Source organism: Lissotriton vulgaris, chromosome 7 (assembly GCF_964263255.1).
Source record: "Lissotriton vulgaris chromosome 7, aLisVul1.2, whole genome shotgun sequence".
In the NCBI taxonomy this organism is placed as follows: Eukaryota; Metazoa; Chordata; class Amphibia; order Caudata; family Salamandridae; genus Lissotriton; species Lissotriton vulgaris.
The window spans coordinates 1431418012-1431433904 of record NC_141695.1 but is presented as its reverse complement, the minus strand read 5'-3'; the positions used below and the strand labels follow the sequence as shown (position 1 = coordinate 1431433904).

The 15893-nt window shown below is 42.9% G+C and overlaps 1 protein-coding gene across 2 annotated transcripts in view; it reads right to left on the bottom strand.

Annotated features, from left to right (window-relative positions):
- RPN2 (ribophorin II) overlaps positions 1-15893 on the bottom strand; it is a 205515-nt gene that overhangs the window by 19248 nt on the left and 170374 nt on the right. For both annotated transcript variants that reach the window (XM_086932229.1, XM_086932228.1), the window contains exon 14: positions 12442-12537. In XM_086932229.1, the coding sequence (XP_086788355.1) occupies positions 12442-12537 (96 nt within the window). The remainder of the gene's footprint in view (positions 1-12441; positions 12538-15893) is intronic.

Below are 15893 nucleotides of genomic sequence, written 5' to 3'. Positions count from 1 at the left end.
GACCTTAGACCACTGATTGCCTCTGGTCTACATAACAAATGACTTAATCATCGTACTATCCTTTCTTGACAATGTAAAAAACTGGACAAAACAAGCACAGGACACAGAGATACACCAATAAGGAGTATGTTACTTACCCTGTAAGCATCTATTCGCAGCGTGTAGAGCTGCAGATTCACATGCTATGCATACTCCTGCCATTTAGTGTTGGGCTCGGACTATGCAAGTTGTTTCTGAGCAAGTTTAGTGATTGGCTTCATCTCTTCTCCCCCCTCGAGGTATTGTGCATGTTCAACGGTTTCTTTGTTAGATAATGTTTTTTCCCCATGCCACATACGGAGTAAGGATATAGACTGCTAAGTAAGTCTTTTCTGTTGAACATGCTGTATTTGTATGCATTTTTGCCACCATCTAATACCTGCCAGGGAGAATCGAATGCTTACAGGGTAAGTAACATACACCATTCATAGACTGTATTGACTGCAGATACACATGTTATGCATAGACTGCAAAGCAGTACCTATTGTGAGGTGGCTTTAGGCATGAGAACATTTGTTTGAAATAATATTTGAAGGACTGTTTGTCCAACCAGAACTTGTTGTCTAGCTTGAACATCCACACAATTGTGTTTAGTAAAAGTGTATGGGTTTTCCCATGTTGCTGCTTTGCAAATGTCATTGACAGGCATATTCCCTAGAAAAGCCATGTTTGCTCCTTTTTATTTTTAACGTAGTGAATGAGCCCTTGGCATGGTTGCAAGTGTTAGTTTTTCTTTAGTATAAAACATTTGGATACATTTGACCGTCCATCTTGCTATTCTTGTTTGAGAAATAGCATTTCCTTTCCGTGGCTTTGAGAAACAAAACAATTGTTGTGTTTTTTCTGAAGGCTTTTGTGCAATCCAAATATTACAGAAGTGCTTGTTTAACATCAAGGGTATGTAAAGCACTGTCTGCTACAGTTTCTTGTTTCGGAAAAAAAATGGTAACTCTAAAGTTTGATTCAAATTGAAAGATGATCTCATCTTTGGTAGGAACTTTGGGTTTGGGCGTAAACGCACTTTATCTGAGAACACTTGGAAATATGGCACTTAAACAGTGAGCGCATGTATTTCGCTAACCCTTTGTCGAGATGTTATCGCTACAAGGAAAGCCTCTTTCCAAGTAAAACATTTTATTAGACCGGTATGTAGTAGCTCTGTGGGCCCACGAGTCTTGTTAGTACAATGTATAAGTTTCATGTGGGTGTACGAGGTGGAATGATTCTTTCTAATCCTTCCATGAAGGCTTTGAAATCAGGAATGCGGAAAAGGAATTGGTGCTTTACGTTTTGTGATATGCTGCAATGGCTGCTAAATGAAGGCGGATGGGGGTGTATGCTAAATGAGCCTTTTACAAATGTAGCAAGTAGCAGATTAGTTCTTGTTCTTTAGGTGAAGAAGGGGTAATGTTCAGTGAGGCACAATAGTGCACACAACGTTTTCACTTTGCTGGATAGCAAGTTCTTGTGGTTTGTCTTTTGGCCACCTTTAGAATAATCATACATTCTGGAGGCAGGTTCAGGTATCCAAACTCTAAGACCTCAGGAGCCAGATTGTAAGATTGAACTGTTGAAAATTGGGATGTCTTACCCTTTCCCTGCTGCAAGAGGTTTGGGTAGTTGCGTAGCTTCTTGTGAGATAATAAGGAGAGTTCCAATAGGGGTGTGTACCATGGCTGCAGAGCCCATTTCGGAGCTATGAGAAGTAAGGTTAATGAAGTCTGTCTGAGTTTCCTGACCACGTATTGGATGAGTGGGAGAGGCAGAAAAGCATAAGGAAATATCCCTGACCAGTTAATCCACAGAGAATTCCCCTTGGTTTGCAGGTGTGGGTGTCTGGAGGGGAAGCATTTTGAGTTTTCGGCAGTGGCAAATAGGCTATTGTGAGAGTTCTCCATCAATGGAAATATCGTTCTATTAAAGGAGTGTATATTTCCCCCTCGTGGACTTGTTGGTGTGTCCTGCTGAGAAGGTCCACAATAGAGTGGTCTTGGTATATATTGTGCCAGGAGGAGTATTTGGTTTCTGTTTGCCAATTTCCATATTGTCTGTGCCAGCTGCGACTGTTAGATGGAAAGGTCTCTACTTGTTTCTGTATGTAATACATTGCTGACATATTGTCCGTTCACAGAAGGACATTGAGCCTGGTCATGTTTGGGAAGAAAGCTTTGAGAGCCATTTAGACAGTTCCAACATGTTGATGTGCAATGTCTGTTGTTGTGTGGTCCAGTGTCCCAGACCACAATGTCCTTCATATGAGCACTCCACCCCATGAGTGATTGGTCGGTTGTGATTGTTACTTGTAAGATTGGGTCCTTAATGGCTCTTCCCTTTAGTATGTTTGAGATGCTCCACCAGTGTAGTGCTTGATGGACCTACAATACTAGATCCTCGATGTTAACCTCCCCCCCCCCCCGTGACAACTGCAATGTACTCTTGGAGAGGTCTTGTGCAGTCTTGCATGAGGCACTTTTGCTATGCATGATGCCATCATCTCTAGAAGGCGCATCACTGTTTTGACTGGTAGTTGACAATGTGGCTGTAAAAGAGCAAGTTGGTTTTGGAGATTGAAAAACCCTTTGTAGATTGGGGTAAGCTGTCCCTGAGAGTAAATAGAGTATCTCTCCTAGGTATGGGTGAACCTGGAGCGGCTGGAGCTGGGATTTTGTGGCATTGATTGTGAAGCCCAATTGGTGTAGTAGGTCAATTGTGATTTGCATGTCTGTTAGACATTTTGCTTTAGTTGGACGATTGATCAGCAAATTATCTAGATATGGAAAAATATGTAATATGGTAATTTTGCAGCTACTACTGCTAAACGTTTTGTGAACACCTTTGGTGCTGTTACCTCAAATGTAAGGAGTTTGAATTGATAATGACGCCCACTTACAACAAACCTAAGGTATTTGTGATGAGCAGGGTGGATTGAAATGCGTAAGTGTCCTTCAAGTCGATTGCAGTCATGAAGTCGCCCTTTTTTAGTAGCAGTAGTACATCTTGCAATGTAATCATATGTAAGTATTCAGATAGTATGTATTGATTGAGTGGGCGTAGGTCCAGAATGGGCCTTAATGAGCCATCTTTCTTTGGTATGATCAAATAAAGGGAGTAGACTCCTTTGTTGTGATGTTTGCGTGGGACCAATTCTATGGCCCTTTTTTGAAGCAGTGCCTTTAATTCTTCCCTCAGCAGATGTAGATGCTGTGGATTTAAGAAGTAACGTTTTAGTGGGATATTTGGTGGTTTTTGGAGCAGTTCTAGACAATATCCATGTTTGATTATTTGTAATACCCATTGGTCTGATGGGATGTCTGGCCACAACTGATGGAACTGATGTAGCCAGTCTCCGACAGGTGTTTCGTGGACGGGATTAAGTATGGGTAAGTCACTTGTTTGGTAGTGTAGAGGTGCCCTTGTTAGGGGGACCTCTGCCTCTATTTTTGTTGTTGCCTCTATACTACCCACGTCTTGGCTGGTGGTACGGTTAGGATAGGGTGTATTTTCAGGGGTGGATGCTTTAGCTGCCCCGCTACCCTGATAACGCCGAAGGCCTGTTGTTTCTGAGTTGTTGTCTGCAAGGTACCGATTGATTTTGCTGTATCGGTATCCTTTTATTTCAAGTTGTGTGTCCACAACAGGCCCAAAGAAGTTTTCTCCATCGAATCGTACATTGAGAATGTGCTGCTGCACCGCGATGAGCATAACCATGCATATCTGCGGAGCATGATAGATGTGTCGATGCTCCTTGAAGCAGTGTCTGCTCCGTCTAGTGCACACTTGGTTGTTGCATTACATATTTGCCTGCTCTCACTTACCAGGTCTTTGCATCGCATCCTTAATTTATCTGGGAGATTTTGCATGAGTTCTTGCATTTCATACCAGGTAGCCCCAGAGATTTAAGTGGGCCGGGTCTCACCGGTGCGGAGCACCAGCAGTTTTTTTAAAGGGGGCCTCGAAACGGGTCTCTATTGGGCTTTGTTTTGTGCCCTGGCACAGGCAGTCTGTTTTTTCCTGGACTGTAGTGACACCAAGCACATTGCTCACTTCTCACTAGTGGAGAAGTTACGGCATAATGTCATGCCAGGTGACCGTTGTAGGGAAAGAGAAATCCTTTAAAGAGTAATTTTCTCTCTGGATTTACCTTCTCTTTTTAAAACTCAGGAGCAGCAACATTGTTGTGGTGTTACCAGGGCTGTAAGTGGAAGCTTTTTCAATAATATATACAAGCCATAGTTGCTGCTTACTTATCTTATGCAACTAACAGCCATTGACAATAGTACAGACTTGTAGGCATGTTACTGGTTGTATCATATCTGGATGCAATGACAGAAACAGCAAAATGCATGTCAGGCAGAACACTATGCTTAATACAGATTTTAAGCTTACGTTTAAGCCAAGCTCTTAATTACATTGGCCACGCCCCTTTATGAGACCCCCAGTTTTTTCATCCCACTTAAAGCCCTGGGTAGCCCTGTATATCATGAGAGTAGACCAACTGAATTGGCAATCCTCCAGTGTTTGGCATGGCCTGCTGCCACCCATTTGCCTGCAGCATCAATTATTTTACTTTCCTTATCTGGAGAAGGTGCTTTTCCAGTGCCTAGTACTGCAGCTCTTTTGCTGGCAGTGGTAACAACGAGGGAGTCTGCTGGGTGGTGCCCACGTATGTAACTTGGGTCAGTTGGCGATGGCCTGTATGGTTTCTCTATGAGAGGTGTTTGTACCCTAGGTTTAATTGGATACGTAAAGATCTCTTTGGATACGCGGAGTACGGATCCTATCATTGGCAGATATTGGACAGTGCTTTCTGTGCGTGAAAGTGATTCTACCATAAAGTCTGTTTGCTCCTCAGTGGTGTGCACTGGGAGCTTGTGGTACTCTGCTGCTCTCTGTATGACACTGTGGTATGAGGATTTGTCATCTGGTGGTGGTGGTTTTGTTGGTACTGGCGGCCCCATGTCTGTGCCAGGTAGACTATGTCATAGTCATCACACAGGTCTGTGGTGTGGTGGGTGTCTTGTGTTCCATGTGTCCCCTGTATATCTGTGTCTTTGATCTCCCCCTCTTCCTCTTCTTGTGTAGAGTGCAAGTAGGTTTGCGGTGACTCAGGTGGACAAAGTCATTGGGTTTGTGGCACTGTGCTCTTGTGCCACCCTTTGTGGAGAAGGCAGTGGCAATGTTTTCTCCTGTGCCTGGTATCTTCACACTCTCTTGGATGCATTCATTGCTGCAGTCCCTCAAAGACAATGCCTTTTTACGGAGTTGACTTATGCGAGTGAGTCTTTTGTTTCTTCGGAGCCGGAGAGGTGTTCATAAACTTTATGCAGCTTTGGTACCCAAATGTCTCGCCTTTCTTCTGGCCAGAAGGGTGCCTGTGCTGTTTTTCAGTCCTCAGAGCCCATGGCTGTTTCGATTCAGAGATGCTCGAGGCAGAGCGTTTCGTCTGATTCAGCGTATTTTTTTGGGGTTGGCATCATTTGGTGCCGATTTGCGATTGGATGTGTCAGTATATGTGGAATTGTGTTTTGGTACCAAGCTGGAACAGTCTCCATGCTGTGGCCTTGTCGCATAGTCAGGATTGAGAACGCTCTTGTCCCTTCTCGGCTCAGGCATATTTGCTGTGTCAACCTGAGCCGGAAGGCTGTGGCGCACTATGGTTTGGCAGGGGTCGTGGAGGTGAAAATAAAATCTTTTTGACACTTGGGTCAGCAGTACTCATGGTACGCGTCCTAGTCTGTGTCCCCGGCCCAGACACGGGAATGAGCGTGGGCGAAGTGGGCACCTCGATAGGTAACAGAGCGTGTTCGTCCCCGGACATTGAATCGAAAATAACTTAGTGGGTGCTGGCGATGCCCACCCCGCCTCCTCCCGGAGCACTGGTCTCGTTTTCTGCGTCTGTCATGCAAGAACTCCGCCTCTAGCTCCATGGAGTGCGCCAGGTGTCAGTCCCTACGGGACCGAAGTGTCTTTTTGTTTTTTTAATAATGCACAGGCTGCGCACTTGCCTTCTTTGTGCTCTGGGGATAAGCGCAAATTAAACACTTTGTGTGTGTTGGAGTGCGCGTATTTGGCTTAGCACCAAGGGCACTGTCGAAAGAGGTTCTTCTTTGTCGCCATCACCCGGCGATGGGCATTCTTGACAGGCTGTGTGTTGATCGCCGGGTAGTAGGTCCCCGGCATCTAAGATCCTCTAGTGTCATTCACTGGATCTGCTGTCGCGTTTTCTCTGTACTCTAGGCCGTGTGGGCATCGAATGCGGAAGCGCTTCAATGCAGTCCATCCGAGCTCAATTCCGGGGAAAAAACTTTCTAACAAAGGAACAAGGGAACATGCCCAATACTGCAAGGGGGAGGTGAGAAGATGCACAACGCAATCATAAAACTTTCTTGAGATAAATAACTTGCAAAGACTGGGCCCAACATTAGATGGCAGAAGCATACTTAGCATGTGTATCTATAGCCAACACATGCTATGAATTTAAAGATTTTGGCGTGACTCAAAGATGCATGGGAGAAGTTCCCCGACACCTCAATTCCTGGCTTATTTTGGGAGCAGTGCATTTATAAACATACACATTAAACATTAAGTGTAGGGTTTAATACAATTTACAACCTACAAAAATAATAAAAAATTCACATTGTACTACATTCTTTGAGGGGAGGTCTTCTAAGGTTATGACAACCCTAGGTTTTAGATCACAAAACATGTATTTATAAGCAGTCATCTTATCTTGATTGAAAGGAGAGAAAGTTACAGGTGACTAGTGCACAGGATCAAACTGACAGCAATAAAAGTTAAAAAGGGAGCCTCCTTGCAATCATCAAATATAAAATATAATATATATATATATATTTTTTTTTTAACGAGGGGGGGGGGGGACAGAGAGAAGTCACTCCGAATTTTAGAGTCAAAATACATCGTTGACCTAAAGACCATGACACCTTGGGGCCTGAACAATGACGAGGAGATGGGAGTGCATCTTTAAATGGACACATGGGATCATGTGTACCTTGGTTCTGTCTTTGTTGCAGATATGTCAAACATGTTTAAGAAACGAAAACAAACTATGAAAGTCTCCCAACCCTCAAGTCCGAAGTTATGCTGCAGCTCTTTAGCATTTCCAATAAAAAGTGATATTTGCCCATACAGGGCCACACAACACAAAAAAACAAAAAAACAAACAAAAAAGTCAGGAATAGAACAGTTGACGTCACTTAAATAAAAGACTATACTTGGGGATTCACCCCTGGATGCAACACTATAATAATAATAAATAGACCAGAACAAGTGTTCAATTAGTCACTGTTAAAATCGAGATCCGACTTAAAAAAATGATAGTATGTACACAAATGATAAATGTTTGTTGTTCTCAATGAGTTTTAAATTATGCACTTTAAGCACTTTATTGAATTGCCATTCAAAGTAATTGTGAATGTATGTGTATATATACACTCCAAGATGGCCACCGCCTTTTTAATGTATGAACCTTCTTATATGTTGATGAATTAATGGAGGTCAGGTGGGCTTTAAAATTGCAACTATTCATAAACACAAACTGACACGGACGAAGCTTCTATAGCGAAACGCGTCTGTCTGGGGTGAGGGGGTTTGCAATAAAGAAATTCTGAACATCGGATTACCTGCGTGCTTGCCGTTTTCCTGACGACACAAAGTTGGATCGTGTTGATATATATATATATATATATATATATATATATATATATCACCACAACTTCTTCCCAGCAGGGAAAAAACAACGGGTCGCACAGCCAACTTGGATTTAAACAGCAATCCTTTTTATTTCTTTCTTTTCAAAGGGCAACAGGCGCAGAGATCTACGCGTTTCGGTGTCACTCCACCTTGCTCACGATCACCGGGTTTGCCCCACCCACAAACATTTAACCACATTTTTTTCATTTTTTTCAAAAACAAGAGTATTTCCTGTCACATGATGTACTAAGGATTCTGGTCCTTGTAGTTTTACCGAAAGTTTAACAAAAAATTAATTATAAATGAAAGTGCAACCCAATCAACAATTAGATAAAAAGATTCAAAATTTGGTGCATTAATTCATGCGCCTTCCAATAGGCTTTTGTATCAATCTTTGTTCCGCCTTCCAATAGGCTGACTAATACTAATAATTTTCACTGATCATTGTACAAATAGTTCTGATTCAAATGTCTGGTCACAGGTGCACATATAATTCCTCCGATTGGTTCAACCCATTAGGGTGCAGGGTCCTCAGGTTGATAATAAATTTAGATTCAGCTTGTCTCAATTTTTTCGCTCGATCACCTCCCCGCTCACCTTTGGTTATTGTTTGAATGCCATAAAATCTCAGTTTTTGCCAATCACCCTGGTGTGATAGTTCCATATGTTTGGCTATGGCATTTGAGCGGTCCTTATGAATTGTGGCCCTCATATGCTGTAAAATACGGTTCTTCAGTTCCACAGTTGTGCTTCCCACATATTGCATGGGGCACGGGCACTCCACTACGTATACGGTAAATGGGTCTTGCACGTTATGCATTGTCTGATTTGCCATTTCTTTTTGTTAGCCAAAGTGATTTCCTTTGTTTGCTTGGCTATCTGGCACATTTTGCAGCCATGACATTTCATGAATCCTTTGGTTTTCAACCAGTCATCCTGTCGTTTTTTCTGGAAATGGCTGTGTATTAGGTGATCCTTTAGGTTTTTTGCACGCCTATATGTTATCGTAGGGTGCGTTCCCATGAGCTCCTTAACAGTATTGTCTAATTGTAACAACTTCCAATTCTTACGGAGGATTTTTACTATCTTTTCACTTTCTTGTGAATAATCAATGATTAGGCGAATTTTCTTCGTCTCAGGATCATCCTCTTTATTTTTCCTCTTCAAACATTCCTCTCGTGTTCTTGTATTGCTTTTAATGAGACTGTTTCTCACTGTTTGTTGTGGGTATTTCCTTTTGATAAATCTTTCCATTGTCTTTTTGCTGTTCTTCTTCCACTCATCTTCTTCACTGCATATCCTACGGATTCTCAAAAATTCTCCGTACGGAATGCTGTTAAGTAATGTTTTTTGGTGGAAGCTGGTGGCTTCTAGTGTGGCATTTGTCGATGTTGATTTGCGGTGGAGAGTCGTATGTATTTGTTGATTTTTTACATAAATTTCTGTGTCCAGGAATATGATTCTCTCCTTACTCATGTTGTAAGTGAATTTAAGATTTTTCACACTGTTATTCATTATCTGAAAGTATTCCTGGAATTCTGATTCTGTTCCATCCCAGATTAGTAATAAATCATCGATGAATCTCTTGATTCATCGATGATTTATTAATAATCTGGGATGGAACAGAATCAGAATTCCAGGAATACTTTCAGATAATTTTTAAAATCAGTAACGAACCCATTGCTGTAGCTGTTGGCATTTGATGAAGAGTCAAGAGACTCGAAACGCGTTATGCCTAAACTTTTACTTTGAATAAAATCCATTTGGACGAGTATTGCTGGTGTGGCCTGGATTGCGTCGCAGAAGCAGCGCGTGATGTTGTATGCATATATAGATATATATATATATATCTATCAGAGGTCCAATGACAAACCTTTCTTTCCTATATAAATACTATTTAATGGGCATAATACTATGCAGTACTTCAGTTTCTTTGTCTGCAGCAACTAAGCATATTTAAGCGCTATGTGAGCCTAAGCATTAATTGTTGTCTCACATAGCAGTAATAGCCTGAATTACTTTGAATGTGTGAGAAAGAGCCTCTTTTCACATGGTTAGCCCCACTGTTTGCCTGGAAAGTGATGTGGTTTCTGTTTTAGTGCTTAGGCTCCCTGCAAACTAGGTCCCCTGAGCCAGTGCTTCATCCCTAAAACAATTCCACAATTATCCCTACAGGCCCCCTGAAAGTACTTAGTAAATGGTACCTAAAGCATTGTGACTGAAGAGGGTCCCCTAGGAACCCCTCACTTTGGCCAATACGACTGCCACTGCAGCATGCCTGGCCTGGTGCAGACAAGACGACAAAGTCGACATGGTAATCTGCCTGTGTGTCATGCCAAATAACACGGCCTAAGATATAGGTAAGTTACCCCTCTAGCAGGCCTAAGGCAGGGTAGTATAGCACAGGTGTGGGCATATCTGCATGAGCAGATATACCCTTACAATATTTAAGATTATTCTTAGATAATATAAGTGCCAGGGAAGCTATAGAGTGTACATGGGCTGGAAACTCGACAACTCGAGCTCCCCAGCACCATGATGGTTTTTCTGAACCGAGGAGTGTTTGGTAACAAATTACATCTCTCAATAAACCCACAATAATGCCAGTGTAGGATTTATTGAAACATGCACTCAGAGGGCACCTCAGACGAGCTCCCTGAAAACCTGCAACACTGGTGTGGTCACAGACGGACTTTAGGCAGCCTTCTACAACCAGACATTCTTCTAGACCCCTGGGTCGAGAGCTTGTGCTCTCTGGTACCAGAGACAAAGCATATCCTGGGCGGAGGCGTTACACCTCCTCCCCCGGGATGGGCACAGTGCTTGAGAGGCAGCCCCGGTTTACACCTCCACTTTGGGTGGGAAAACCAGAGTTAAAACCTAGGAAGAATAGAGGTATGCCCCCCTCATCCAACTCCACCCCTAGGGTGGGGGACATGGGGTGAAACATATCTTTCAGTCCCCGCTATCTTCAAGATGGGGAGACCCCTACAATCAGGGGTAGGACAATGCCCACCTCCCACAGAAGGGTGGCATAATTGTGGCTGTAGACATCCCACGCGAGGTGCCCATTGGTCATACCCGTCGCTCTCATTAAACACCCCTAAATTTAGTATTTAGGTGGCCACCTCAGACCTGGAAACTAGTCCCTGCCAACCTGAAAAGGATGAAGAAGATATTGTGCAGCGAAGCCTGAAGCCGCCTACTGACTTGATTTGTGCCCTACGGGCCTGCCTCCAGCTTCAAAGACACTGCAAAGAAGACAACGCCTATCCTGTTCTGCAGCCAGTGACCTCCACAATCCGAGGAGGACTGCCTGACCTTTGATAAAGACCAGAACTCCACAGGATATTTACACAAAGGACACTGGTGCCCTCCAGAACCGAGAGTCCTGACCACTCTGCACTCGACGGCTCCGGCCCGTGTCAAGGTTGCACACCGATCCAGAAAAGGTTCCCCAGCGATCTGACCCCAAGTCCAGTGTTGGCCAACACCTCCTGGACACCAAGACAACGCCTGCAGTGTGAATCCAGGGGCTCCCCCCAGGCCCACCCAAACGCGACCGGTAAGAAAAGACGACGTCCCAAGACACTCCTGCACCTGAAGCCCCTAAGCCTTGGTGAGCTGGGCAGGCTGTATCACTATGACCTACAGCATCTCTACTTACCTTTGCAGTGACTGGTTTCCTCAGTGCAGCTTCTGGTTCATAGCCTGCAGCCTGTTTGTCCAACCAAGTATTTCCATTGAAAAGCAGTGGGCTCCTGATGCTGTATTTGAACCCTGCACCCCCCACACCTCGGCTGGTGGTGGTGTATGTTTGGTGCTGCCTTGTGCCTCCTGTGCTTGCTCTAACTCCTGAAGCTTGGCCCCTGCAACAGATTAACTTACCGGCAAACAGTCTGGCTTCAAGCACCTCCAGTCACTATCGAAACGCGTTGGGTCTATATCTGAATTTGGCCCCTGCACCTGCCACCCCTGTGCTGCTGGCAGTGCAGACTTTGTGCTTACCTGAACCTTGCCCTCAGCTGACCTTAACCTCCATAGATTGGAACTGTAAATTGGGTAGTTACCCGTGAAATTGCATTGTTGTTTTTCTTCATAGGTTAACATTGAACGGTTTGAAAATTGTAATAAGTGTCGACTTTTGAAAGACTAAAGTACTTTTCCTGAATAGCGTACTTACCTTTTTACGAAGATCTTGGCTTAAAATAAAACTCAATCAAACAAACCTAATTTTTATAAAAATGTGTGGATTTCCTTTTTGAATTGTGTGTAATTTATTGGTCGTTGTGTGCACAACAAATGTCTTACACTCCTCTGTATTAGGCCGAAGGCTACTCGCCCACACTACCCCAAATCAAGCACGTTGTGTTTACATTGAGGCCTGTACACTTCTGGGGAAATCTCTGGACTCTGTGCACGGTATAACCACCTAGTGGTCTACCATATACAGAGACAGCTTCCTATAGACTGCACCACTGAAATAAAGAATCAGTGGTGCATTAGGAGCAATTTTGCATAAAAAATGCCACTAGCAGAGTGTGAAGCATCACCTCAAAAAGGACAATTACCTTTAAAATCCAACCACCAGTCCATTGAGATAGAGCTGAAGTTTACCTTTAATCTACAGCACTGGTGTGAAACATAAAAACGGGGACCATTACAAATAAACATTTCTGAATAAGTACTCACCAGGATGAAGAGCAGTAGCAAAGGAGACAACACTAGGGCAGTGAAAGTGTTGGACACCACAGTGGGAGGTCTCTTCTCGGGCTCTCGGAACAGGTGCTGAAGATTGACAAAACAGACAGAAGTTATTCTGGTCCACAACTCCAATATTAAAATGATTCTTGTGAAATAAAGACGTAACTCACTGGATGACCAAACTAATAAGTTCAAGTCTTTAAATTCTGATCCCAAAAAAATTCTGAAACCCTATCTGTAAGTCTCAGGTAACCATGCTGTTTTCTGTGCAGCTAGAGACTTTTAGCATACCTACACAGGTAACCTCTTGATCCTACAACTTACAAAAATATCAATTAAAAAGCACATCTATATTTAGTTTATTCTTTTACAGTGAGCACTCTTAAGCATATGGGATCAACACAATTGATAGGTACTAATACTGAATGGTTTGGTGGAAGAGCTTAAAATCTGTCTATCAATCAATCTAGCATGAATTCTCAGAGTCTGGTGCAAACCATTCTGATAAAGGCAAAACGGCAGGAACATGACAAAAAAGCCACACGAGAAACTGTGGAAAAGATACAAATCTTTAATGAAATAGATGTTTCAGCGAGTCAAGACATCAATCTCTGTTCTGGGGCCAGAAGCCAGGAAATGGTACCTCATATAGGACTGAAACATTCCTAGATTGGAGATCTTGCAAATACCATTGACTGAAATATTTCTTGTGAAAGCAATAGTAGTTGCCTTAACAGGTGTGGGACTGGGCTAGGTACTACCAAACACTACAACACCATCTTTTTGACTGCAGACTGGACAGGGATAATAAACATTCACAGAAACAAAAACTAAAAACCTGAGATATGGTACTGGTAAAAAAATAAAATAAATCTGCCTTTTATTTCATAACAACACACACAAATGACACCATGTGACCAATCCTCTGTGGGCCACCAACAGCCGTCAGCCAGGCCCTGTGTCTAAGAATACATGAGCAGACAACCCCATCTACGCTGGGGTCTTGATGTGTATTTTCACAAAAAGGTAGCTGCGAGATCACGATTATAAGTCTGCAAACCTTTTACCTGTCTTTAATTTTGCATTTTATCACCCCTATGTGTGCACCCTAGCACCTCTCACAGGGCCCCACCTTCCCTCAACCCCCAAGCCTCCATTGCTTAGGAAATTTGATTCCACAGTGCGAAAATTGTGATTTTCAAGATGGCGGGAAACAAATAAATGCCCTTCATCAGCCAATCACATAAGAAAAAATTCAGACATGAATAATAGGACTTGTGTTTTTGAAAGGTAGCGCCATGCAAAATTTTAACCACGTCAGGTCCACCCTGTATGAAACACGTTAGAGGATTTACACAAAACCAGCAAAATATCGCTTACTGAGTAAAGTTCTACTTCCATGCCAAGTTTGGTATAAATGTGTAAATGTGTTTAGAGGTTTTGGCTGTACGCACAAGCAAAATCTCCTACTGAGCTAAAATGGGAAAACACTTTGTTTTATCCCCCATCCCCAAACTTTTCGTCTGCATGTATCTCCATAAATACTGGCACGCCAGAGCTTAGGTGTCTATGCCAAGCAGATAAGTCTATGGGCTCAACGGTTTAAGCACAAATTGCCCGTCCAATGGAAATCCATCATGAACCATAACTATTATTATTATTATTATGTTTCTTATATAGCGCCTGAATCGAACCCCGAAGGGGTATCTGGGCGCTTGCCTTGGGAACCCGTCCTGGCTTTTCCCTGTGAGATAGTCCCTACAGGGCAGCCCCAAGGTGAAAGTCAGGCATCCCGCCGCGGGGGGCCGTTGTGGAGATCAAGCAAGCTTAATGCCCAGAGTTGCAGAGTGTGAACCCATGATTAGGTCAGGCACCGAAGCGAGAATTATCGAGTCCATGGACATTTGAGCTCAAGACCCTGCCGCGTCGGGAATTGAACCCTGGTCCCGGGTCTGACCTCTGCTTCAGGGTCTGCCTGCTCTAACCAGTGAGCCACACTTCTCCACTATAAAATGGCAACTTCGACTGTGCAATGTGTATATACAGTTAATAAATCAAAGTAGTTCAATTTGGCTTACAGATGGCCTAAATAGGCTCCAAAGCTTCAAGCAAATAAATCAAAAGCTCGAGCTGAAATTACCACGACTTTACCTTTGATGGCAGCTTGCTCAAATAAAAAAATCAATGAGAAGTAACAATGTAGGGATTAAATGAGAAAGCTATCACATATCTGTCAAGAGAGCCAAAAGGTACTACTTCACCAAAAACACCAACAAGGCAACAAACCAAAAAGGGAGATTTCCAAAATCTACCACGAAATTAGCAAGCATGACAGACTTAAAAATATTTTTGACGTATAACCAATAGCACTGCAATGGCCTGTGTTTCTTCGATTAAAAAATGGCAACACCATTAATTCTGTGAACATCCGATCTCTCCACCTCCGAGTATACAACACAGCTCCGTCAAAACCTTCCAAACCCACAAGCCATAAAACATGCCAGTATCGTGCTTTTTCTCAAGAACAAATAACCCAAAAGTCCTGTCTAACTACTGTCCTACCTCCGGATTACCCTTCCTCAGGGGCCCACAAGAGGTCCTGAATCTGCCTAGAGTGGAACTCATAACAACGAGAAAAAGAAGCCAGCACTCACACTGCTACACATTGTTGTAGCCTACCACACAGTTGATCAAAGCATCTAAAAGGGAAAGGCTCCAGAAATGTGCTGGAATCGGTGAGTCCACACTAGAATTGAACCATTCCTCCCTTCAAGCCGTCATCAACAAGTATGAATTGTGTTAATTGAATTATTGTCACACAAAATATTCTGTGAAGTACTTTAAGGACCATCACTATCCTATCCTATCTTTTCTTCAGTAAATAGGTGTCCCCCCTCTGGCCCAAATTCTACAGGAGTAACAGATGACCCACACAATGGGATGCAATGATACTTAATCCATTTGCTAATGAAAAATAAGCCTATACGTAGAACTATGTTAAACGTGTTGATGTCATCAAAGTTTTAGTAATCCTACTAAAGGTTTGAAGCCTGACAAAGGGGAATAATTCAAGCATGTGAATCTATGAAAGCTACAACGCTGAAGAGGCCTTCCTTCTTAATACTCTACTGCAAACTCTGAAAGGGGTCATCACATAACCCATCAGGAAAGTTTCAACTCTTGTAAAATCATTTTTAACACATCAATCATAAACTAATGGAGTACTCTCCAAATTCTACTAAAATTCAGTAACATTTACAAAAGTTTTAAAATTTCTCACTCAATGTTTTCATGTGCCCTCCTAAAAGCTAGTAAACGAAGAATTATTTCACTCCTCCTATCGGCTGATTATTGCTACACGATTTCAACTTCCTTTAAATAAAGTGATTGAAGGCACAACTTAGACAGCATAAAAGAAACCAGAGGATGGCATGTGACAC